Raw genomic sequence first — 24,830 nt, 5'->3', positions numbered from 1 at the left:
TGAGTAAGTAAGAGACAGGTGGAGATGGGAGGGTGAGTGGGGTATGGTGAATAAGCATATATTTGTAAGGCTGTTGTGAAGAGAATTGGAATAATGTACTCTAAAATTGAATTAGACTCAATTTTCCTTCCATTTTATTCACTATGAAGAGAACAGCTGATTGTTTTTAAAAATACAGGAGCTCTGTATAATACCTGATGTATACTGAGTGCCTACTATATTCTAGGCATTATGAAGAACATGAGCTCTGGATTCAGTCATGAATTTAAGTCCTAAGTTGGGACCTGAGGCAAGATGATACTTACATTTATAAAATCTGTAATCATATATAAGATGTTTCTCCTTTCAAAAGATATATCCATTTTCATATAAGTGTTTTCTTTAATGTAGGAAGATAATTCAATTGGCTCTCCAGGAGTAGGACAAGAACTTCATGGGCTTTTGCAGTTGGGGAGATGGATTTGTACTCAAGTACCTTGACTAGCTATTCTTAGGGATACAGATCATTACTCTTCATTCTCTGTGAAGGTAATTGGCCCATGGAGGGTTGGGATCTATTGTCTCTCCTCCTTAACACCATGCTCTAACCAGCTGAGCCAACTGCTAAATTAATATGAGTGTGCAAGTCATAAAGTAATAAAGTTAGCCTTGTAAGGGGCACCAAAGATCATCTAATTCAACTCCCCCTCACATGGCTGGAAGAATATCTTCCACAGCACGCATGCATGCATTCATTCATTTATTAATTCATGCATTATTCGATAGATATTTGTTAGACCTTCTATTTGCCAGGTGATCCCAGGCTTTGGAAATACAAAGAGAAAAAAGAATTCTTTCCTGCAGTCAGGGTCCCTACAATTCAGTAGCAGTGGAGAGAGAAAGCTGCTTATAAATAACTGCAGAATATTGAGACTAAGTTTAAACAGTTCCAAGTAGTATGTGCAAAGTGCTATAAGAACATTAAGATAGGGGTCTAGGAAGGCCTTATAGAGGTGGTGAGATGAGCAGAATGAAAGAAAAATAGAGTTTTATTAAGTCCAAAGAAGTAGGGCATCCCACTGGAGCAAACAGCAGAAGCAAAAGCCCTGAAGTTGTGAGAGAGCCTGGTGCAAGTTGGCTGGAGTATACAGAGCAGACCAGAGAGGTCAACAGGGGAAGTAGGCTACAAAGTGGAGGTCCATCTGTAAGTGCCAGATGGTGAGTTAGCTTCTGTCCAAATACCTTTGGTGATGAACGCACTGACCCCTGAGGCACCCCAGCGAATTTCAGATAGCTTTGGTTCCTTGAGAGATTCTGGCTAAAAACGTACATAAATGTAATAGGACTGATTAAATCTTTTCCATAAAATATACAGGCACTGGCATAAGATTAAAATACATTTTCTACTTGAATACAGAATGCCACAAGAGGTAAAAAGTTTAGAGAATTAAGGCTAAACTGTTTTGATGGATGATGGAAAGTATTGGATAGGACAGAACAGTACTAAAATTGCTGAAAAATAAGTGATTAACAAGTGATTCCCCATTAAGCAGAAGTTTTAAATTTTTTATAAAATTCCCAGAGGCAAAATTAAAATGTGTTTGCTTCATTTATACAGACAGAAAAGCAAAGAATGCTATTAGAATTTAAACTACACTCTATTAAAATAAGTTCTAGGAAACTTAGTTTATACATTTTTACGTATCATAAAATAAGATTGAACTATTAGTACAAAATGTAAAACTATTACAAACTTTTTAAAATTTACTTTTTTTTTTTTTTTTTTTTAAGATATCTAACAGATTTTGAACCAATTCAGTGCATGGGTCGTGGAGGGTTTGGAGTTGTCTTTGAAGCTAGAAACAAAGTTGATGACTGCAATTATGCTATCAAGAGAATCCGTCTCCCCAACAGGTAATGGATGGTACTTTTAGTAAACTTGGAGTTAGGACTATATTATCTAATCTCATGGGCAATATGTCCTTACTATACTGCATAGAGACTATAGAAAACATAGTTTCTGACCTTCTGAATCTTATGTTCTCAGTGCTACCAGGTAACTAGCTATCTTTTAAAAATGTCATCTACTTTGACCGCTTTGTATCTACTTAAAAAATATGCCCTTGTTTTTGATTCTTAACAACTCAGGGCATTCCCATAGTGAATTTTAATAACTATAGACTTTAATACATAGCACCATTTTAAAATGATCTATATTTATTGTGGAAAATAAGGAATAGTATTAAAACAAAAACCAATCCGTGTCTACTCTACCCAGTAATAAACACTTTTAACATTTTAGGGTATTTTCTTTTGATTTTTTTTTTTTTTTTCTGGTCATAAATTTACCTAGTTGGTAGCACGGTTATCAATACAATACAGTTTTATCTATTGCTTCCTTCATTGTATTCTCAGTATTTTCCTTACTATTAAGAGTATGTTATTGAAATGCTAAAATATATTGAAAGTGTTTTATGACTGGAAAATAGTCCAATTAATACTTGTGCCATATCTTATTTAACCATTTCTTATTTTTAAATATTTAGGTTTCCAGCTTGTTGCAATTAAAAATAACCTTGGAGACTTCCCTGGCAGTCCATTAGTTAGGACTCCATGCTTCCACTGCAGGGGGCATGGGTTTGATCCCTGGTCAGGGAACTAAGATCCCGCATGCCTCTCGGCGCGGCCAAAAAAAAAAACAAAAACTTGGCACCGTTCATCTTTTATATAAAATTTTGATCACATCTGTTTCCTTAGGGTAGATTCCTAGAAGTGGAATTTTGGGCTCAGAACAGTGTGATGCTTAAGATGATGGGCTTTCAGTAACACCGTCCTTTTCATCTATTGTGGAAGCCTCCTGTGGATTCTTGATTAAATGTGCACTAATTTCTGGGCTATCTTCCTAATTAGTAGTTAAACATGCTGTTCAACAGATAGGGACATAGGAATGGGACAGTCTGAGTACTATGGGACTAATTCTTTTCTTTGGTATGTAATTTTTGAGCAGTTTAAATATTCATATGTACAAGGTACCACATAGGATATAAAATTAAGAAAGGCTTCTGCCCTCAAGAATCTATAACTATTTGAGGCCTTTGTATATATACTCAAATAACTGCAAAGCCAGGAAGATTGTGACTTGTGGTTTAGTTTAGTAAATAGCTTCTCATGAAGAAAGTGCAGAGGTAGCCGAAAGGCAGTCAAGGAAAGCAAGCCTTGTGGTGGTAGTGTTGTCTGTGCCGTGTTCAAGGGTAGCCTGTCCCTTGGTGGACACACATGTAGGGGAGGGATGGCCAAGTACGTGAAATGGCCTGAGCATAGGCTCTAGGCAAACATTCGCAGGGGATGTAGAGGTGAATGAGGATTCTGGCACGAGTGGAGCAAGGGTAAGAATGGAGGGGAGGGACTTCCCTGGCGGTCCAGTGGTTAAGACTGCCCTTCCAACGCAGCGGGCATGGGTTCAGTCCCTGGTTGGGGAACTAAGATCCCACAAGCCACACTGTGCAGCCCCAAAAAAAAAAAAAAAAGAGAATGAAGGGGAGTATGGAAGAAAGATGGCAAAGGTGGGTTCCAGCACCTTAAATGCCAAGCAGAGGAGTTTAGATTTTATTCCATAGACAGTTGTGCCTTTGAGCAGAAGAATGACGTGATCAAAGTGGAGGTGGTACGTAGTAAGAGACAAGCGTGTTCATTAGGAGATTTTTTTTTTTTTTTTTTGCAAAAGTTCAGTCCTAAGATACAGAGCATTAGTGCAGCAGAAGTGGAGACGGATGAGGAAGGAATGAGTATCAGGAATTAAAAAGGAGGAGCTGATAGGATTTGGTCACTGAATATGGAACATTCAGAAACCTACCAGGATTCTCAGGGTGGGACCATTAACAGTAATGAAACACAGAGAGAAAAGTGGGAGTAGCTGACTGTCTCTTGGGGATGGAAGGGGATATAACTTATATTTATTATGTTGTTTCAGGTGATGGTGGGATCCCTAGAATGTGAGCTTAGATCCGTCAGAAAAGCTGTCAAAGCAGAAGATCAAATCCAGATGCTTTTCTGGTTAAACATCATTGCCTATGATATTTAGTAGTTGAGGCTTTAAACAGACAAAGGTGCTCGTACAAGCCTTTTGGATTGTTGTATGTGCCTTGTCGGGCTGGTCCTTCTCCATCCTCCTGAGCTGCCAGGCTGAGCTCTCTTTTCTGAATACTTCACTTCTACCTCTTCATCCCCCTATTAATTAGCAAGCATTAAGCAATTATCTTCAAGGGTCTGTAGTCATTCATTTTTAGTCAGCTAAGAACTCTTTATTTGAATGGATAGATGTACTTGTAAGCATTTATTTCTAGAAGGAAAAAGAAATACTATAAATACATATTTTTTTCTAATACAAGACTTATTTACTCTTTGGCTTATTAGAATTATGCCACTAGGTTGACTCGTCTGTTTCCAATTTTAGAACAAGGGAGAGTTTTATTTTATTGTTTTGTACTGTCTTTGGATATGATTGCTTCTTCAGATCAGAGCAACCTTCAGTGTCTTCATTGTTTCTCTGTTTCAGGGAATTGGCTCGGGAAAAGGTAATGCGAGAAGTTAAAGCCTTAGCCAAGCTTGAACACCCAGGAATTGTTAGATATTTCAATGCTTGGTTGGAAGCACCACCAGAGAAGTGGCAAGAAAAAATGGATGAAATTTGGCTGAAAGATGAAAGGTAACTTGGTTAGACATAGACTTAAAAACTAGTATTTATTTCAGGCTAGTTTTTGGCTTACATGAACAAAATATCCTTTCTATAACTTTAGAGATGATTTTTTTAAAAGAAAAATAACAGCAGATTACTGTTTCTGTCATCATGTTTTGGAACGTTCTCTAGTCACTTGTTAAGTGAAAAGTTGATTTAGTTTTTAGAACATGAACTTTTTTGTCCAGAACATGAATTTCTAAAATCATTGGTAGATAGAGCTCTATGACTTATAATTCACTGAAGGATTTACAGTAGCCTTTCTCAATAAGAGATATTGTCTGCTTTTGTCTCCATTTTTTATTTTAAATTTTCATTCAGTTTCTTAGTAGTTAGCAATTTACAACTCCTTTCTAAAGTAGTTTTAAACTATTTGCAGTTAAAACTACAAGAACTTGGGATTTCCCTGGTGGTCCAGTGGTTAAGACTTTGCCTTCCAATGCAAGAGGTGTGAGTTCAATCCCTGGTCCGGGAGCTAAGATTCCACATGCCTTGCAGTCAAAAAAAAACCCCAAAAAACCATAAAACAGAAGCAATATTGTAACAAATTCAATAAAGACTTTAAAAAAATGGTCCACATCAAAAAAAAAAAAGAAAAATACATGAACTTATGGGAATTCCCTGGTGGTCCAGTGGTTAGGACTCCTCGCTTTCACTGCCAAGGGCGCAGGTTCGATCCCTGGTCGGGAGACTAAGATCTCGCAAGCTGCACGGCGAGGCCAAAAACCAAAAAGAAAAAAACAAACCATGACCTTAGGCAACCTGAAGATAATTCCCATGTTAAATATGCTATTCTCTAGGAAGGAAGGCCCTTTTAAAAACTACTAAATGAGAACAAAAAGGAAGCAGGCTACAAATAGACTATTTAGTAAAGAGCTGGGGTAAAATTCCTGCTGAAAGTACCAAACACAGCCCTAGATCCACGTAGGTCCCTAGTTACAGTGACACTTATATACACAGCCAGTAGCCAAACCACAGAAGGACCAGGTGAAGTAACCCTGTGTCTCAAGCCCTAATTTGGATGGGGGCTTCCGAATCGCCGCCACCAAGGGGTTCTGGCCTTGGTCTTCCTTTGTGCTTTGTGTTTTGCACATAGGCCTCGGCTGTTCTGGGCATGACAGTCCCAGATAACTGTTTCCAGTTTAAAACCAAGGTTTCCAGTTAAGGAATGGATGGACGGTGCTGTTCTTTGTCTCCTGTGGCATGTTTTTCATTGAATTTCCATGTTGTCATTTGGTAACTGGCTTTATTATAGTTGAAGCTTTGGAGACAAAGCATGTAGTTACAACACTGTAAGTCAACTATACTTCAATAAAAATCAGTCAATCAGCAAGCAAACAAAGGATGTAGTTCACGTAGTTTAATCAACACATATTCACTCTCATCCCTTTGTACTTCTCCCACTCTTAGCACAGACTGGCCGCTCAGCTCTCCTAGTCCCGCGGATGCGCCATCCGTTAAAATATGCAGAATGGATCCTTTCTCTACAAAGGAACGCATTGAAATCATAGCCCCTTCTCCAAGAAGCAGTAGGTCTTTTTCGGTCGGGATTTCCTGTGGCCAGACAGGTTCGTCCAAGAGCCAGTTCTCTCCGCTGGAATTTTCCGGAATGGACCACAGAGACACGAGTGAGTCGGTGGACGCGGTGTGCAACCTCCAGGACAGCTGCCTTACAGACTGCGAGGGGGAAGACGGTACTAGGGATGGCAATGACGAGGGACACTCCTTTGAACTTTGTCCTTCTGAAGCTTCCCCTTATGTAAGGTCAAGGGAGCGAACCTCCTCTTCTATAGTATTTGAAGATTCCGGCTGTGATAATGCGTCCAGCAAAGAAGAGCCCAAAACGAACCGACCGCCTATTGGCAACCATTGTGCTGATAAACTAACCGCAGTCCAGCATTCCAGTAGCAAGTCTTCCTCGGAACCTACTTTGTCTATTTCTCCTTCAAGACCAACCACTTTAAGTTTAGCTCTCGCTAAAAACTCTGCGGAAAAACTCCAACCCAGTTCACCGAAGGTGTATCTTTACATCCAGATGCAGCTGTGCAGAAAGGAAAACCTCAAAGACTGGCTGAACAGCCGCTGCACCATTGAGGAAAGAGAGAGGAACGTGTGTCTGCACATCTTCCTGCAGATCGCGGAGGCGGTGGAGTTTCTGCACGGCAAAGGGCTCATGCACAGGGACCTCAAGGTCTGTTTTTGTGGAACATCACCCAAGGGTTTCAATGGGTTTTTTTTTTCTATTAAAGTCATTTATTGTATTTATTTACTTACTTATTATTTTTATTGAAGTACAGTTGATTTACAGTGTTGTGTTAGTTTCAGGTGAACAGCAAAGTGATCCAGTTTTTTATATATATACATATTCCCAGTTGAAAAGCTGTGTATTCTGTTCATTCTGACCTATCATTGAGCCTAATGTTAAACCTTCTAGACCCTCTAACCTTTTTGTATTTTGGTCACGTGTTTGTCATGTATCAGTCTCAACATAGCTGCCAGAAGTTCTCAGGGCTCCATGTTTTAAGTCTTTTGGAGGTGTTGGGGAGAAAAGTATCACTTTCCCCCGCTATTGATCAGAAGTCCTGGGTTTTCTTTTTTTTTTTTTCATTTAAATGAGCTTTTTTTAAAAATTAATTTTTATTGGAGTATAGTTGATTTACCTGGTTTTCTTCTAATCGATAAGCCAGGAACACATATGCATCCCTAAACCAGTCGCCTGGCCAGAGGCTGGGATTACGCTGATTGGTGGATGCAAGTTCTGGATGCAACCTCCAGATAACATCCCGTATGAACCACGGACTTGCTGCCCAGAAGAAGAGAGTTCCCAAAGTCACATCAGGCTACTTCTGGTAGAAGCGTAGGGGTATGGAAAGATGCTGGAGAACCAAAAAAAAAAAAAAAAAAAAGTCTGTTAGTGTTGGGTAAATAACAGCTGACAGCAGAGCACGGAGAGGGGAGGAAAGATGAAATTTAAGGCAGTCTAATCCTGTCTCTCTTACAAGGTTATTTGAGGGAGAGTAGGAGGGTATCACTATAGATGTTGGTTATATGCAATAACTTCATTGTTTCAAAGTCCAAACTGTATGATGGCACTTTGGACTTTTGAAATAAAGTGTTTTTTATCTGGCAGTATTTGAAGCCCAGTGAAAGTCAATTTTGTGAGCTAAATGGCTTCCTTTTCCCTTATTTCAAGGGCTATGAATGGTGGTCATGTGAACTGAGAGTAGGCTCTAGGGAAAGACGATATATTTCACGTAGGGGATTTTGAGTTTGAGGAGCCCGTGGTTAGATGTATCTTATGAACAGTTGCATATGAGAGTTTAGAACTCGGGATGGGGGTTGTGGGGTATATGGGATCCTGTGAGTATTAGAAGAGGCAACACAAGATTGTAGTTAAGGGCTCTTATTCTCCTTGACAGCCTACATTCCCCTCTCAGACACGAGCCTGAAGATCAGTCTGTTTCGTTCATTCACCAAATAGTATTGATTAGCTACCGTAGGGCAAGAATTGGACACGTGGCAGTGGAGCAGAAGTCCTTTTCTCATGGAGCCAGACTGCCTGGGTTTGAATCCCTGCTCCACCCCTTACTAGTGGGGTAACCTTGGGCAACTTACTTAACTTCTCTGGGCTTCAGTTTTCACATCTGTGAAATGGGGGACCATTTCATGAGAGACCAATAGGACTAAAAGCGTTGTATTACATGAGTTAATAGTAATGAACTACTTAGATCAGCTTCTGGCTCACTGCAAGTGCTATATATGCATTTGCTATTTATTATTATTATTATTATTATCATGGCTTAGGTCATAAATGTAGAGGAGCTTGCCAAGGGAGAGTATATAGAATAATGAGATTGAGGTTTAAGTACCCTAGACCCTAGGGAATGTGAATCTCTAAGGATTTATTTAAATAGATGTTCAGGGACTTCCCTGGTGGCACAGTGGTTAAGAATTCACCTGCCAATGCAGGGAACACGGGTTCGAGCCCTGGTCCGGGAAGATCCCACATGCCGCGGAGCAGCTAAGCCCGTGCGCCACAACTACTGAGCCTGCGCTCTAGATCCCGCGAGCCACAGCTACTGAAGCCCTTGTGCCTAGAGCCTAGAGCCGCAACAAGAGAATCCACCGCAATGAGAAGGCCGGCACCACAACAAAGAGTAGCCCCTGCTCCCCGCAACTAGGGAAAGCTCATGCACAGCAACGAAGACCCAACGCAGCCAAAAAATTAATAAATAAAATTTAAATATATAAATAAATAGATGTTCAATAAATACTCCATTTGCTACCCTTTTCTCTTCTTTACTCACAGTACTTGTCTAGCATCGAAGGATTGTTTTTATTTTCATATTAGCCCATTGTAAAGAGAAACATGCTTGAGAATATCTAGTGTCTTGTATTTATTTTCTGTAGTCATTTAAATAATTCTCTTCACTTTCTCTCCTCCTCCATACACACCCACCATGCTTTTGTCTGTTTCATTTTTTTTCCAGCCTTCCAACATATTCTTTACAATGGATGATGTGGTCAAGGTTGGAGACTTTGGATTGGTGACTGCAATGGACCAGGATGAAGAAGACCAGCTGGTTCTGACCCCAATGCCAGGGTACGCCAGACACACAGGACAAGTGGGGACCAAGCTGTATATGAGCCCAGAACAGGTGAGCCTTTCGTTTTCCTTCTGAGGAATAAATAGATTTTTAATTAGGATGGCAGCAAGCTAGATGTGCGCCGTGAATCTCCATCCGTGCCGTGTTAAAAATACCCAATAAAATAAAAGCTGAAAATGATGAAAACTGGCAGAAGTGTTCCACAGGCAACACAGCTAGGGTACAATTCCGCAACCTGGATTGGGGTGTGGAGGAAGAAAAATACTAAAAACGCATGAAGTGTGCTCACCCTCTGAACCGGAACCTGACAGCAACCAGAAACTTAGAATGAGATTTTGAATGTCCTCCTCCCAAACTTAATTGTCATTCACCCTGTGTGAACTATGCAGGAACTGTTTTCAGAGCCAGCTGGAGGTAGTGTTCTAAGCTGTTCTCTACAGTAATCCACAGGCAGCTTCCAGAACGTACCATGGCAGGAAATAAAGGCGGACAGGCTGCGCTGTGTTGCCTTGTGGGGCGCTGAGTCTTCCAAGGAAAAGCTCCATAAACTGAACAGAGACTGGAAGAGTGGAGGGACGCAGGGCATGCTGGGAGAACCAGCACAGCATCCCTGGCCACCACTGCACTGATGGTGTTCACAAGCTTACATATGCTTAGATCGGCGGTTCTCAGACTTCCTGATCAATGCCTGTTTATACTTGTAAACATGATCGAGAGAGCTCAAGAATTTTCCTTAAGGAATTTTATCCATCAGTATTTGCCATATTAGAGATTGAAACAGAAATTTGTAAAATTTTTAATTCAGTTAAAAATGACAATATTAAATCTATCACATCTTCAAGATATTTTCTGAAAAATAAATATTTTCCGAAAGAAAACTAGTGAGGAGAGTGGCATTTACTTACATTTTTGTAAAGCTCTTTACTGTCTGACTTAAAAGAGTTAGATTTCATATCTGCTTTTGCATTTAATCCCTTGCACTATGTTATTTTGGTTGAAGTATATGAAGAAAATCTGACTTCACATAGATAGGCAGTTGGAAAAGGAGGAATATTTTAATACCATTTTCAGGTAGTTGTGGGCATTCTTCTTTGACAGCACATCAAAATACAATAAGCAGAAGTTTCTGAAGAGTCATTTGCCCTGAATCCAAAACCATAGCAGTGAACATTTTGTATTCTGTTACTTTAACATCCCTTGGTCCATTTTGTACATGTCAACACAGTGAAAAGACAAATCATGTCTTAGAATTATTATGAAAACAGTCTTGACTTTGTAGACCTCCTGAAAGGGTGTTGGGGTCCCCAGGGATCCATAGACCACACTTTGAGAACTGATGGATTAGTTTATCTTTGGAAGGTTATATCAGAGACCAGTCATAGGAACTGGCCTTTATTTTACTGTTGTACAGTATCGTTTTAGACTTCTTGAGTTGTTTGCATTATTCAAGTGTTTTCTTTTTTATGTTTAAATTTTATTTTTTTATTTAATTAAAGAAAATTTTTAATAGACCCCTATACTTAGACATCTTGAATTTCAAGATAAGGGAAAAATAGTGTAAGTATTTAGTAGGAAAAAAAAGCACGTTACAGCTTAAAGAGCTTGTTTTCTATAACACTCAACCCTGGAGGACAATAAATCAACATTTACAGTTTGGATGAAAAATAGCTGTGACGCACAAATCATGTTTCTGGCCGTAAAGTTATTCGTATAAAAGAAATTAGGCATTTTTAGATAGGTAAGAGTTAAAAAAGAATGTCTTAAGTGGAAAAAGCCAGGGGCAGAAATGTGTGTATAGTGTGTAAAGGAGGGAAAGATAGCTATATATTTGCTTACGTTTATATAAAGAGCTCTGGAAGGATGTACAGGAAACAGATAGTTTTGGGGGCGGTAGGTAGAGGGGAAGTGACTGGTGGGGACTGGGCAGATAAGGGATGGGCAGGAGGGAAGCTTGACTGTATACTTCTTTTTGAATCATGTGAATGTGTTACCTATTAAAAGTGAGTTTAAGAAGGGAAACATTTGTTTTGGATGTTTTAGTGACTTAGACATTTTGCTGTTAGGAATATCGCTGTGATAACCATCCCTGTGTACAAATCTCTGTCTGCATTTCCATCTACCCTGGGGTGGATGAAATTTAAATAGAACCATTAAGTGGTAGTCAACATTTATTGCCAGGTTGCTTTCATGAAGGTGTGTTAATTAATATTCTCCAGATAGTGTATGAGGTGTCCTTTTCACTGTACCCCTGTAAACTCTGTCTTGAACATATTTTCTTTGAATACTTCCCAGACCCCAGTAACAGCTAAGGGAAGGGAGGAAGATGGTGCAGCCTGATGCAGTCACTGGAACTTCCCACCTGATAGTCTATAAGCAGAAAGGCAGGCTGGGTCTCAGAAGGAACCAGGGAGACAGGTATCAAGTGTAGTTTAGAGAGGAGGTTGACAAATACCTTGTGATCCCCCAACAAGAAATGCTGGTGTGAGTATTCCCAAAGTGAGGGCTTCCTTGGCCTTTTGCCAAATGTCGTTATGTGCCTAGAGTCATTTTCCCAAATAAAAGGGTTCTTCTGAGTCCCCAGGAGGTCACTTTTAATTTGAATGAGGCTTTGTTTAATAGAGTAGTTGGGTTGTAATTCATTTGTTCATTTTAACAAGTAAGTATTTATTGAGGGCCTTCTCTGTACTTAGCCCAGTGCTGGATGGTGAGAATTCAAAAGAAGCAGTTCCCTTCCCTCCAGGACTTTATAATCTAGTTGTGAAGAATAAGAAATAACACACATGAAAAATACAACCAAGAATGCAGTGAAGTCCATAATTAAGTACCGTAATGAGGGCTAACCACAGTTGATTAGTGGTTTGGAGTAATGAAGATTTTCTCATAAAAATAGGTGAGGACTAAGATGGTTAGAAATGAGAGATTTGCTTTAGATAGTGCTTGCTTTGAAAAACTTCACCCCAGGGGTAGGGGAGCAGCTTTTCCTGGCTCCTGGCTCCTGGCTCCTGGCTCCAGGTTTCCGCTGGGCCGATTTTACTGATGCATATCTCAGAGCTATACCTGGGCTTCCTTCTGTAATGCTGAGTACTTTAATTACTCTGGCTGTGGTGAATTGAAGAAAAGAGGCTTGAGAAATGATTAACTCTTTGCTAACATTTTTACATACACTTAAGCCAAGAAGAGACTGAGTCAATGTCTGGATTCACTGATGCCGTATTATCCGTTGTACTATCTCCGTGAATGTTTTCCTAATATTTCTTCTTTATTTGGAATTTCAGATTCATGGCAACAACTACTCTCATAAAGTGGACATCTTTTCTTTAGGCCTCATTCTGTTTGAATTGCTGTACCCATTCGGCACTCATATGGAGAGGGTCAGGGTAAGTGTTCCCCCCTCTAAAAAGGTAGAAAAAGAAAATACTCTTAAATTCACAAAAGAAAGAGGTTTAGAAGAAGAGTAACTTACTCCTAATACCAGCAGACTGGTTGACGTAGAAGAGGTCACGTGAGTGATGCAGAAAGGATTTGTAGACTATTTGCTTCCACAGAAGGCTCAGTCTTCAAAAATGGTTGAGTCGAGTTGTCTGTTCCTTGTTGTTGCTTAAATTCATCATAACTTAACGATATCTCGCACTCAAATTTGTAATAAGTGCAAAGCACAGGGTAAGGGAGTGGCGGTGACGGTGTTGGTTGGTGAGAGAAGAACTTTCCAGAGGACAAGTGGCCATACACTCATACACTTAAAAGGTGTCAAACTAAGCATGATTAAGTTTTTTTTCCCTCTCAAAATAAACCAAGATAATGGCCTTTAAGAAAAACAGTACTGGAAGTCTTTTAAAAGTAGACCTCTGTCACATTCTTCCCCATACTTCATAAGCGGTTACCCTCCACTTTTCCAGCTGTTGTCCCTGTACTTACGTCCGTATTTCCAAAGTTTATGTCCTTATCACCATTTCTTAATTTATCAGTGTTAGACCTTATCTGTTGACTCCTGGCCATGGTAGAACAGGATGTAGTTCTCACATAGAACCAAAAGGACCTACCAAGTGTTCTATACAATAAATAGGAAAAAAAGAAAAAAATCTAAAAATCAAAGTGGCTAAATTTCAGAATACCAGAGGTAAAGGCACTAAAAGCTTCCAGAAAGGAAAATAAAACAGGCCCAACGTATGTTAAAGGATCAGGAATCATATGGCATCAAAAATTAAGTAGTTATGGGGAATTCCCTGGTGGTCCAGTGGTTAGGACTCCGCGCTTCCACTGCAGGGGACACGGGTTCGATTTCGATCCCTGGTCAGGGAACTGAGATTCCCACATGCCTCATGGTGTGGCCAAAAATAAATAAATTAAAATAATTTAAAAAACAAAGTATTTAAAGAAAAATTTGTGTGGTTATAAGGACATCAAAAGACACTATCAAGAAAGTGAAAATAGGGCTGCCCTGGTGGCGCAGTGGTTAAGAATCCGCCTGCGAAAAAAAAAAAAAAAGAATCTGCCTGCCAATGCAGGGGACACGGGTTCGAGCCCTGGTCTGGGAAGATCCCACATGCCACGGAGCAACTAAGCCCATGTGCCACAACTACTGAGCCTGCACTCTAGAGCCCGCGAGCCACAACTACTGAAGCCTGCGCGCCTAGAGCCCGTGCTCCACAACAAGAGAAGCCACCGCAATGAGAAGCCCGCACACCAGAACAAAGAGTAGCCCCCGCTCGCCACAACTAGAGAAAGCCCGCGCACAGCAACAAAGACCCAACGCAGCCAAAAATAAATAAATAAAATAAATATATTTATTAAAGAAAAGAAAGTGAAAATACAACCCACAGAAAATATTTGTGAATCATGTATCTGATAAGGTTCTAGTATCCAGAATATATAAAGAACTATTGCAGTTCAACAACAAAAAGACAACCCCATTAAAAAATGGGCAAAGGACTTGAACAGACATTTCTCTGCAGAAGATTACAAATGACCAATAAGCACAACACCATTATTCATCAGGGAAATGCCAATCAAAATCACAGTGAGATACCACTTCACACCATCTAGGATGGCTATAATAAAACAAAACAAAACAAAAACGGAAAAGAAGTGTTGGCGAGGAGATGGAGAAATTAGAAACCTCATGCATTGCTGGTAAGAATGTAAAATGATGCAGCCACTGTGGAAAACAATTTGACAGTTCCTCAAAAAGTTAAACATGGAATTACCATATGACCCAGCAGTTGTACTCCTAGGTATATACCCAAGAGAAATGAAAACATAGGTCCACACAAAAACTTGTACACAGATGTTCATAGTAGCATTTTCATAATAGCCAGAAAGTAGAAGCAACCCAAATGTCAATCAGCTGATGAATGGCAAAGCAAATGTGGTTTACCCATACAGTGAAATATTATTCAGCCATGAAAAAGAAATGAAATACTGATACATACTACAGCACAGGTGAACCTTGGAAGCATCACACTAAGTGAAAGAAGCGGACATAAAAGACCACATACTGTATGATTCCATTTATGCAAAATGTCCGGAATAGGCAAATCCATAGAGACAAGGTAGATTAGTAGTTGCCAGGAGCTGGGGCTAGAAGGGGATGGAGAGTGATTGCTTAATAAGTACAAGGTTTTTCTTTGGGTGATGAAAATGTTCCGGAATTAGAGAGTGGTGATGGTTTACAACATTGTGAATAGAATAAAAATCACAGAATCATACACTTTAAAATGGTTGAAATGGTGAATTTTATTTATGTGAATTTTATTTCAGTAAACACATTTTCTAAAATATGTAGTTATGTAAAAATTTTTTGATCGTTAAGCCATGCAAATATTGTTCTATGCTAGACCAAATAATGTACCCTGACTTTCTTTTCTTTCTGATACAATCCTTTTTTTCAGAATTGCCTTTTCTCAATTGCTTAGTTTTCTATGAACCTTTGCTGTAATTTTTAACAGATGTGCAAAGGTCTGTCACATATCAAACAGTATTTTCTCTGTGCTTCAGTATAGCTTATCCAGATAGATAGATAGATAGATAGATAGATAGATAGATAGATAGATAGATAGATTGATTGATTGATTTAATTTGTTTTCCCCTGGAGTCTTTCTTCTCAAAGCTTTGTTCTCCAGTCTGGACCAGTTACCCCCTAGACCTTCTGTAAGCTGTCATCCAAGGATGCACTTCCCTTCTCTCCTGGCTTGGATCCCTTGTTTCCTAGCTTCCATGTTTTGCTTTGTTTTATTTTCTTGCACTACTCTGTTATTTTGCTGGAGCACATTCTGCAGTAAATTCCTCAGAAACAATGTATGAGAAGGAAATTTTTAGAGTCCTCAGGTATCTGAAAATGTACCTTTTTTTCCATTTTCATACATAACTGATAAATTGGCCAGGTTCCAATTCTAGATGGAAAATAACTTTCCTTCAGAACCTTGAGAGCATTGCCCCATTTCCTTACAGCTTCCAGCACTGCTGTTGAAAAGCAGATACCATTCTGATGCCTGATTTTTTAATATAGGGTATCTTGGACCTGTTACATTTTCGTTTCTGGAATCGTTAGGGCTTTAGTTTTATCAGTGCTGTTATAAAATTTAGTCCTTTCACTGATCTTCTCCCCCTGCCACCATTGTACTTAGCACTCGGTAGATTCAGTTAGAAGAGGTGAATCCTTCAGTTCTAGTAAATTTCTTATATTATTTTTGATAAATTCTCCAATTTTTCTGTTTTTTTTTCTTTTCCTGGAACTCCTGACTTAATGCTAAAAATGCCTAATTTTCTTTCCCTCCTATTTTCCATCTTTGTCTTTTTCTACTTTTTTTTTAATTTATTTTATTTTTTCCTGTGTTGGGTCTTTGTTGCTGCACGTGCGCTTTTCTCTAGTTGCGGCGAGCGGGGGCTACTCTTCATTGTGGTGCGCGGGCTTCTCATTGCAGTGGCTTCTCTTATTGCAGAGCACGGACTCTAGGCACGTGGGCTTCAGTAGTTGTGGCACATGGGCTCAGTAGTTGTGGCTCGCGGGCTCTAGAGTGCAGGCTCAGTAGTTGTGGTGCACAGGTTTAGTTGCTCCATGGCATGTTGGATCTTCCCGGACCAGGGCTTGAACCCGTGTCCCCTGCATTGGCAGGCGGATTCTTAACCACTGCGCCACCAGGGAAGCCCTGTACTATTTTTTGCAAGAGTTCCTTAACTTGTTATTCTGACTTTCCTAAGTCCTTTATTTTGACAGTCCAATTTTTAGTGTCCAAGATTGTTCCGTTTTTATAGTATTTCGCTCTGTTTACATGAATTCAGTATCTTCACATTGCTGAGAATCTCAATTACGTGTATGTATATATTTTAAGTTTTCTTCCCCCTATATTGTCTCTTTCCTCTGTTTTTTTTTTTTTAACTTTCTGTTTTGAAATTATTATAGATCCACAGGAAGTTGCAAAGACAGAGAGAGATACCCTCCACCCACTTTCTGCTGACAGTTACCTTTGACGTAATTACAGTACAACATAAACTTGACATTGGTACAGTGTATGTATATAGTTCCATGTTATTTTATTTCAGTATAGGTTTTTGTAACCACCACTGCAATCTAGATACAGAACTGTTACATCAACACAGAAAAGTCTGTCTTGCTACCCCCTTATAGTCACACTACTTCCCTCCCTACCGACATCTCTGAGTCTTTTAATGATTTGTGTGTGTGTGTGTTTCTCATGCTGATAATCCTTAGCTGTCCATTCATATTTAAGACTAGGGCTCTTGGAGAATTCCCTGGTGGTCCAGTGGTTAGGACTCGGCGCTTTCCCTCCCAGGTCCCGGGTTCGATCCCTGGTCGGGGAAGTAAGATTCCTGCAAGCCGCGCAGCACAGCCAAAAAGAACAGGAGAAAAAAAAAAGGAAGAAGAATAAGGCTCTAAAATGGTGACTAGACGTGGACATCACTGTAAGGGTTACAATCCAGTTCTTACTTCGGGGTGGGGGGCGCAAAACTCCCACATGTCAGCATCTATAGGCCTTTCCTCATTTTCTCCAGAGAAGAAGCTCTCATTCTCCTGCCTGAGAAAGCGTCGGGATGGGGTGTGGAGAGTTCTTACTGTTTCACGTGCAGATCGTCACTGCATCCTTCTGTGTTCCATGCCCACCCCCGACTCATCCTCGTTCTATCAACCCTAAGTCTGGAATGCCTTGGTTCCGTTTCTCCAGAGAGCAAACCTTATGTGTTATATGGGGATATATCACTCCGTCCGTATACAGACCTTTCGACAGCTCTCCTGCTGCCATCCTTGAGCCTCACACCCATGCCCAGCAGGTTTCCGCGCAGCTAATCAGTTCCCTCTCTGTTGGCTTTATCCCTCACAGGCACCCTGGTTTACCTTCCTCTGTTCTGCTAAAGAAGTTGCTATGCTTCCACTGCTTTCTGTCTTTCAAAAATGTAATCTATTCTTCCATTGCAGTCATCCTTGTAGACTTACAGTACGTTTTACCTTCCTTGGCAGTTGTTTTAGTGAAAATGCTTACTAGAAATATAGTAGAAAATCTGCCATGTTTAGCCAGAACCCCTCTGAAATTCCATTAGTACATGTAAAAGAGACTATTCAATGATTTGACCAAGATCTTTTTTTAAAATTAATTTTAAAAATTAATTTACATACATACATATATGAGGTATAATTTACATACATACAACATACCCACTTTGTACATTTTCATGAGTTTTGACACATTTATACATCCACATAATCACCACTACATTCAAAGTATAGAACATTTGTATCACCCCAGAAAGTTGCCTTTTGCTCCTTCCCAGTCAGTCCCCTGTCTTTCCAGGCTCCACCTGGACCCCAGGCAACTGCTGATCTGTTTTCTGTCTTTTCTAAAGTTTCTTATAAATTGAATCATGCATGTCTATCCTCTTTTGTGTCTGCCTTCTTTGACTCACTATAAAGTCAGTAGTTCCTTCCCTTTTATTAATATTCCATGGTATATATACCACAGTTCATGTGTCCAGTTACCTGTTGAGAAACATTTACGACTAAAGTTGCTGTGAACATTTGTGAACAAGTCTCTTTGTAGACATACATATGTATCCTTAGTCTCTGGTAATTACGAGGTAGGATTGATAAGCTCTGTGGTAAGTGGTTTAACTTTATAAGAAAGTGTCATTTCATATACTCACCAGCAGTGTAGGAGAGATCTAGGTCCTCCACATCCTCAACACTTATGTTTCAGTCTTTACATTTTTAGACATTCTGATAGGGGTATAATGGAATCATACTGTGGTTTAAGTTTGCATTTCTCTGATAACTAATGACCTTGACCGTCTTTTCAAGTCCTTTGCCAAGTATATGTATTGTGACTAATTTATTCCAGTCTGCGGCTTGCCATTTCATTTTCTTAATGGTGTCTTTCACAGGGTAGCAGATTTTAATTTTAAAGTTCAGCTTACCATTCTTTTATGCTTATGCTTTTTGTTGAAAAGACTCTCTGTTTCCCCATTGAGTTATGGCCAAGGTCTCTTTTAAATTCTAAGTTATAAAAACTTTAAGAATGTTATGGGATTATAAATTAATTCCAGGAGTCCAGACTCAAGCATTTATTTGCACTTAGTTTGGTACGACCTACCTATTAGCAGGTGAAACCCTCCCTTCTAGGGCCTGCAGCATAGATTCTTCTAGTGAAGCATCTGTTTTCCTTTAGTGGGAAGTGACAAATGCCAACCCAGTTCATATTTTTGTTCAGGTACACTCCAGCTTATTTCTCAAGAAATATGAAGACATATTTATTTCATTTCTCAAAACTGGTTTTTGTCATCATTACAAAAGGAATATCAGGCACTGTGCTAAGTAGTTTGCCTGAATTACCTCATTTAAGTCTCAGAGCAATCACACACGGTGGGCCCTGTTATCCTGTTTGTATGAAAATTTCCCAAATAACTAGTTTAGTTTTATATTCAGAATTTAGCATAATTGACTTGGTTTTCTTCACTCAAAAAAAAAAAGAAGAAAGACTATGTCTTTTTATATCAAATACAAGAGGTTAGTGACTAGTAGAAAGACTTACCCACTTAAGAACACAAATGTGGGCTTCCCGGGTGGCGCAGTGGTTAAGAATCCACCTGCCAGTGCAGGGGACACGGGTTCGAGCCCTGGTCCGGGAAGATCCCACATGCCGCGGAGCAGCTAAGCCCGTGCACCACAACTACTGAGCCTGCGCTCTAGAGCCCGTGAGCCACAACTACTGAGCCCGCGTGCCACAACTACTGAAGCCCACGCGCCTAGAGCCCGTGCTCCTCAACAAGAGAAGCCACCACACTGAGAAGCCCGTGCACCGCAACGAAGAGTAGCTCCTCTCGCCGCAACTAGAGAAAGCCCACGCGCAACACCTAAGACCCAACGCAGCCAAAAATAAATAAATAAAATAAATAAATTTTTAAAAAAATCTCTCTATGTTTAAATAGATCCACATATCAAAATAGATTTAAAGATAAGTAACTCTTTTCTTTCTTTTCAGATCTTAACTGATGTAAGAGATCTCAAATTTCCACCACTGTTTACTCAGAAATATCCTCGTGAGGTTGGTATTAATTCTCATCTTTTATTTTCTTTAGAATCTTACTTAGAACGTGAAGCGTCCTTAGCAGTCAGCTCATCAGTTGCCCCGTTTTACAGATGAGGAAGCCTGAGGTCTAGAGAGGAAAGGGACCTGATCCCAAGAACACACAACTTGTTAAAACCAAAGGCCGTGACTCGGTCCCAGCTCCTGGGCCCAGTGCTCTGTGCTCCAAGCTGCATGACGTCCCATCTGGGAATTGTAGCAACCTTGCGTTTCGATGAGGCTGAACTCCTAGCTCGCCCTCACAGCCGTAGAGTTGCCATTATGATCATGCCATTAATTTCTTTATCTTAGTGAATTTGGGAGAGATCTTAAAAACTGGCTTCTTTTTAAAAAAAAGTCACTAATTTCCACTGATTTTGTGTGTTGGAGTTATGCCCCTCAGAGTGACACAGTAAATGGTTCAGAAGAGTGGGAAGGGAACATTAAGCTGGTCTTGATGGTGAAAACTGTGTGTAATGAATTTTTGAAGTTTCTTTTTGCAGCTTTTGTTTACTTCATAATATGTCCACAAACATATCACTTTAAAATTCATGTGTTGATAAATCTTGAATTTTCTTAGTAAATTAAGTTTAGGTAAATTAGACTGTGTGGCTAATCATCAAGTTGGAAAAAGTCTAATTGATCTTTCAATATTATAAGTATAACAAAGGGTTGCATTAAAAATGAACTTTATAGCAATATAGAGATATGCCGGCCTAAAGTGAAATATATTTTACAAAAACTATTCTGTTATGTATTTTGCAAAGTCGATGAATCAATCCCTGGGGGGCTCATCAGAATCCATGTTACATTAAAGGGGTTCAAAAAATCAGTAAAAGGGACTAGGTACTGATCACTGGCATGGTTATTTTTTAATTGAAACCTTTGAGATAATTGTACATTCATATACAGTTGTAAGATGAATTTATTTTAAAAGTCAGAGTATGCCTGCGTTTCAAAGATGTGATTGAAGACAGTTTATTGTATGTTAGAAAACAACCAATTACCCCAAAATGGTCCATGTGTATTTGGAGCAGGGATTGGGCAAACTATGACCCACAGACCAAATCCAGCCTGCTGCCTATTTTGGTAATAAAGTTTTATGGGATCACAGCCAGGCCCACCTGTTTATATATGGTCTGGGGCTGCTTTTGTATTTCAGTAGCAGAGTTGAGAAGTTGTGTGAGAAACTGGCTCGCAAACTTAATATAGTTATAGAGACATTTGGCTGACTCCTGAATTAGGCAGCTGGTTAGTGGCCCTTTTATTACCGAACAATTTTTATCTTTCAGTATGTAATGGTGCAAGACATGCTCTCCCCATCCCCTACGGAACGGCCTGAAGCTGCAAACATTATTGAAAATGCTATATTCGAAGACTTGGAGTTTCCAGGAAAAACAGTTCTCAGACAGAGGTCTCGCTCTATGAGCTCATCAGGAACAAAGCAGTCAAGACACTCCAGCAGCTCCCATAGCCCTTTGCCAAGTAATTAGCCTTAAGCTCTAAGCTCTGCTCGCCTCCCTAACAGGTGACACGGAATAGCCCACTTCGAAGGAATGTTGCTTTCCAAAATCGTGAACTTGAAAATTTCGTTCTTTGCTCGATTTCATTTTGGACTACTTTTTCTAAATCAAATTTAAACTGGATTTTGGAGCTCAAACCTTTGAGCCACCTCTTGATTTTTGCTCTGCTCAAGGAGAGGGCTGTCACTAACTCACACGTGGTCCTCTTCCTTCGTTGGTCTCTTGAAATCGGCCGGCCAAGCATCCTAACCCTCACGTTTTGTCTAAGGAGGTGGAAGCAACCCCTAAAATGTATAGAGAGAATTAGAAAATGGAAATATTTTTATAGTACAGAAAAATGAAAGTCCCTACATGTAGTAACTATACTGTTCTAGAAATACACTTTCTAGAGATATAGTGGTGATTTTGAAACTGATTTCCAAAAAAGCTGACTCCATTTTTGTCCCTGGTGGGTAAATGAGGAATCTGCATTATTTTGGAGGAAAAATAGCACAAATTGTATAGTGGTTTATGTCCATAGCTAGTTTTCTAGTGACATTCGTAGCATTAAATAGCTTTATTCCTTAGATGGTTCTAGGGGGAGTTTAAGAGCTTTTTGTACTTTTACCTCCAGTAAAGGGAAAATGAAGCTTTTTGTGTAAATTGGTCAAAAGTTCTGGTTCGGGGAGGAAAAAAGCCGTAGTAAGAAATGAATCATATATTACAACTAACTTCTTCAATTACGGACTTTTAAAATCTAACGAAATCTTAAGTGTCTTAAATATAATACTGTAGGTTGGTATTTTCCCAAAACTGATTGTAGATAACAGTTTAATCATCTAACTTGCTAACATGTTTTTATTTTTCACTGTAAATATGTTTATTTTTTATTTATAAAAATTCTGAGCTCAATCCATTTGGGTTGGTGGTGTATAGAACGCACTTAAGTGCGTTAACTATTGTGACTTCTTTCAAGTCTAAATGATTTAATAAAACTTTAAAAAATGATTTATGGTTGATTCCTATTTTGGGGGGAACTAGCCCTGAAATGGTAGTTTCTCGAATTTATAAAATGGGATCATAGGTCTAAGAACAGTCATAGCCCTACTCTCAAGAAAACTTACTCCTAACCTGTTCTAAACAGGCATCTTCCCGTCATTTCCCAAGGACTTGACAGGACCAAGTCCTTTTCACAATTCACTGTACTCATAATCCAGAGACATTAGCTCAGTTCCTACTCGGTGCCAGGGACATAAAGAACACCCTGCCCTAAAGGGAGACCTGGAAGAGCCAAGGCTCTGGCGGTGCCAGTTGTGTTGGGATCACAGTGTGTCTGACGCGTACCATGGGGAGGCATGTGGCATGAGGGCACAAACCAGCCAGACACAACCTTTAAGGGTCAAATGCATGATTATTTCCATCTTACAGATAACGTAATGTCTGACGCACAAAGTTTGAGCAATTTATAAGCTGGACACACATGTCACAGATCTTTGTGTGCTCTGTCCTCACTCTGACTTCGCAGTGAGGCTCTCACTTTGTCTTCCTTCCCCATTCTGCTTGGCTCCTGGCCAGCCCATCTCTCTTCTTCATCTCTTGGTCCGCCTGCTTCAGTTACTTTTTTCCTCTTCACCCCAGCAAAGATTTCTTCTGTTGATTTCTTCCCAATCTGCCTACTCAGTCCCAGCTGTGGACCCTTTGACCCTCACGACCACCCTGAGAGCTAGCTATGAAAATGCTATAATAACGCCATGGCGGGTGTTATTATTGCCATTCTTCTTATGGTGAAACTCCGGTCCAGAAAGGTGTGATTTGCCTAAGATCACAAAGCCAATCAGAGCAGAACTGGGACCAGATCCCAGGAATTCCAATTCCTAGTCAGGGTTTTGTCTATTCCCTTGCGCCAAATTGTCTGAAGGTTTGCAAATATCTTACATGATATAATCAGGCCTTTCATTTTAATTCTGCCTGTGCCTTTGCTGGCTACTAGGACGAAAGCAACCATGGGAGAAGTTCAGGGTCAGGGCCAGCAGGACCTAGCAACTCCTCAGTGGTAGCCAGAATGGAGTCTCCTGCGTTCTCACCCAGAGCCCTTTCTCCCGACTCCAAACCCTACCTCCCTTCAAGTTGTTGCTTTTCTGGCATCTTTCCAAGTCCCCTCCCTCCACACTTGCCTCTCCCTTTAACACTTTGTACTTAATAACACTTAACCATTGTCAGACCGCAGATGAGCCAGTAACTGGTGTAAATCAATCTCCTAAATAGCTGAGGTCCCAGAGGGTAGGGACATACCTTCTTGTAATCCCAGTAACATCTATCATAATGTCTGGTACTTGATTACGTATTTGTCAAATTGAATTTGGAAAACATAACGTGTAACTCACATAGCTGCAGCCCTCAGGAAATAGCCAAATAAGGAGGAAAAGAAATGTACCGATCACTGCAATAAATATTTGGCAAAGTGAAGAAGAGATGGCTGAACAATCCTGATGTTAAAAACAGATAAATTATTATGAACTTTCATCAGATCTTTAACCGTGGCCATTTTTAAGTCTTTTGTCATTTACAGACAGTTCTGGGTGTACTCTGATGCTTTTGCAAAAATGTTCCTATAAAAGGGTTTCATCTTCAAGGAATTCATGGAAAAGACTCTGACAAGTACAGGTTTCTGGTAACTGACTATACTGCTGAACTGAATGAATAAGCATTTTCAGAACTCTAATGGAAAACTGGTGAATTCATAAAAATGCTAACAAAAGATCAAGATAAAAAAAAAATTACATGGGACTGAGTGAACTGATGAGGATGATTATAATTTTTGTCACTTTCTGTTTGAATAAAAAATAAATAAAATTTTTTTAAAAAACATAAAAATCTCAAATCCTGGAAGTTTTCTAAAGGAACGGGACCTTAGGGTTTAGTTTAAATGAGAGGAGAAGTGGGCTGGGACACTCAGCATCCATGTGGCTCTGTCTGATGCTGTCTTCTTTAGCCTACCTCCCTCTCCATCTTTTACTGGAGTGCGTTACATCCCCGGCCGCCAGCCTGGCCTGCAGGGGAGAGATCCCGATGGGGGAGCCACGCAAGCCCCCACGGCTTCTAGTTTCCAGGTTCCCTCATTCAGGAAGGCAACAGCACGGGAGTGCTGGTCCAGAGGTCAGGAAGACTGTGAGAAATTCTGAAAACGAGCTACCAAGCCTGCCCTTTGCCTCCTAGTAGAACAGAAAAGCAGACATTTAGGATGTTCGGGACAGTTTTCTTCTTCCAGATTGTTTCTCAGTGATACTTCGGATGCATTTCCACCCAAAGTGATTCTATTTCTCCGAGTAAATGGGGACAGAACAAGCTTCCAATCCAACCACCGGCCATAGAGCGACTCAGTCTTACTCCTGGAGTAAGTCAAGGGCGAAGCAGGAACTCTGGACGTTTTCTGGCT

The 24,830-nt window shown here is 40.0% G+C and overlaps 1 protein-coding gene across 1 annotated transcript in view; it reads left to right on the top strand.

The window, feature by feature from the left end:
• EIF2AK3 (eukaryotic translation initiation factor 2 alpha kinase 3) overlaps positions 1–22,362 on the top strand; it is a 68,237-nt gene extending 45,875 nt beyond the window's left edge. The window contains exons 11-17 of the mRNA XM_068564698.1: positions 1,771–1,893; positions 4,535–4,684; positions 6,125–6,905; positions 9,205–9,372; positions 12,597–12,698; positions 19,809–19,871; positions 21,185–22,362. Coding sequence (XP_068420799.1) covers positions 1,771–1,893; positions 4,535–4,684; positions 6,125–6,905; positions 9,205–9,372; positions 12,597–12,698; positions 19,809–19,871; positions 21,185–21,385 — 1,588 coding nt within the window. The 3' untranslated portion in view covers positions 21,386–22,362. The remainder of the gene's footprint in view (positions 1–1,770; positions 1,894–4,534; positions 4,685–6,124; positions 6,906–9,204; positions 9,373–12,596; positions 12,699–19,808; positions 19,872–21,184) is intronic.
• Positions 22,363–24,830: the final 2,468 nt, after the last annotated feature.

Source organism: Eschrichtius robustus, chromosome 15 (genome assembly GCF_028021215.1).
Source record: "Eschrichtius robustus isolate mEscRob2 chromosome 15, mEscRob2.pri, whole genome shotgun sequence".
NCBI classification, from domain to species: domain Eukaryota; kingdom Metazoa; phylum Chordata; class Mammalia; order Artiodactyla; family Eschrichtiidae; genus Eschrichtius; species Eschrichtius robustus.
Note: the sequence above shows the minus strand (reverse complement) of the source record. Positions and strands in the feature narration are given on the sequence as shown.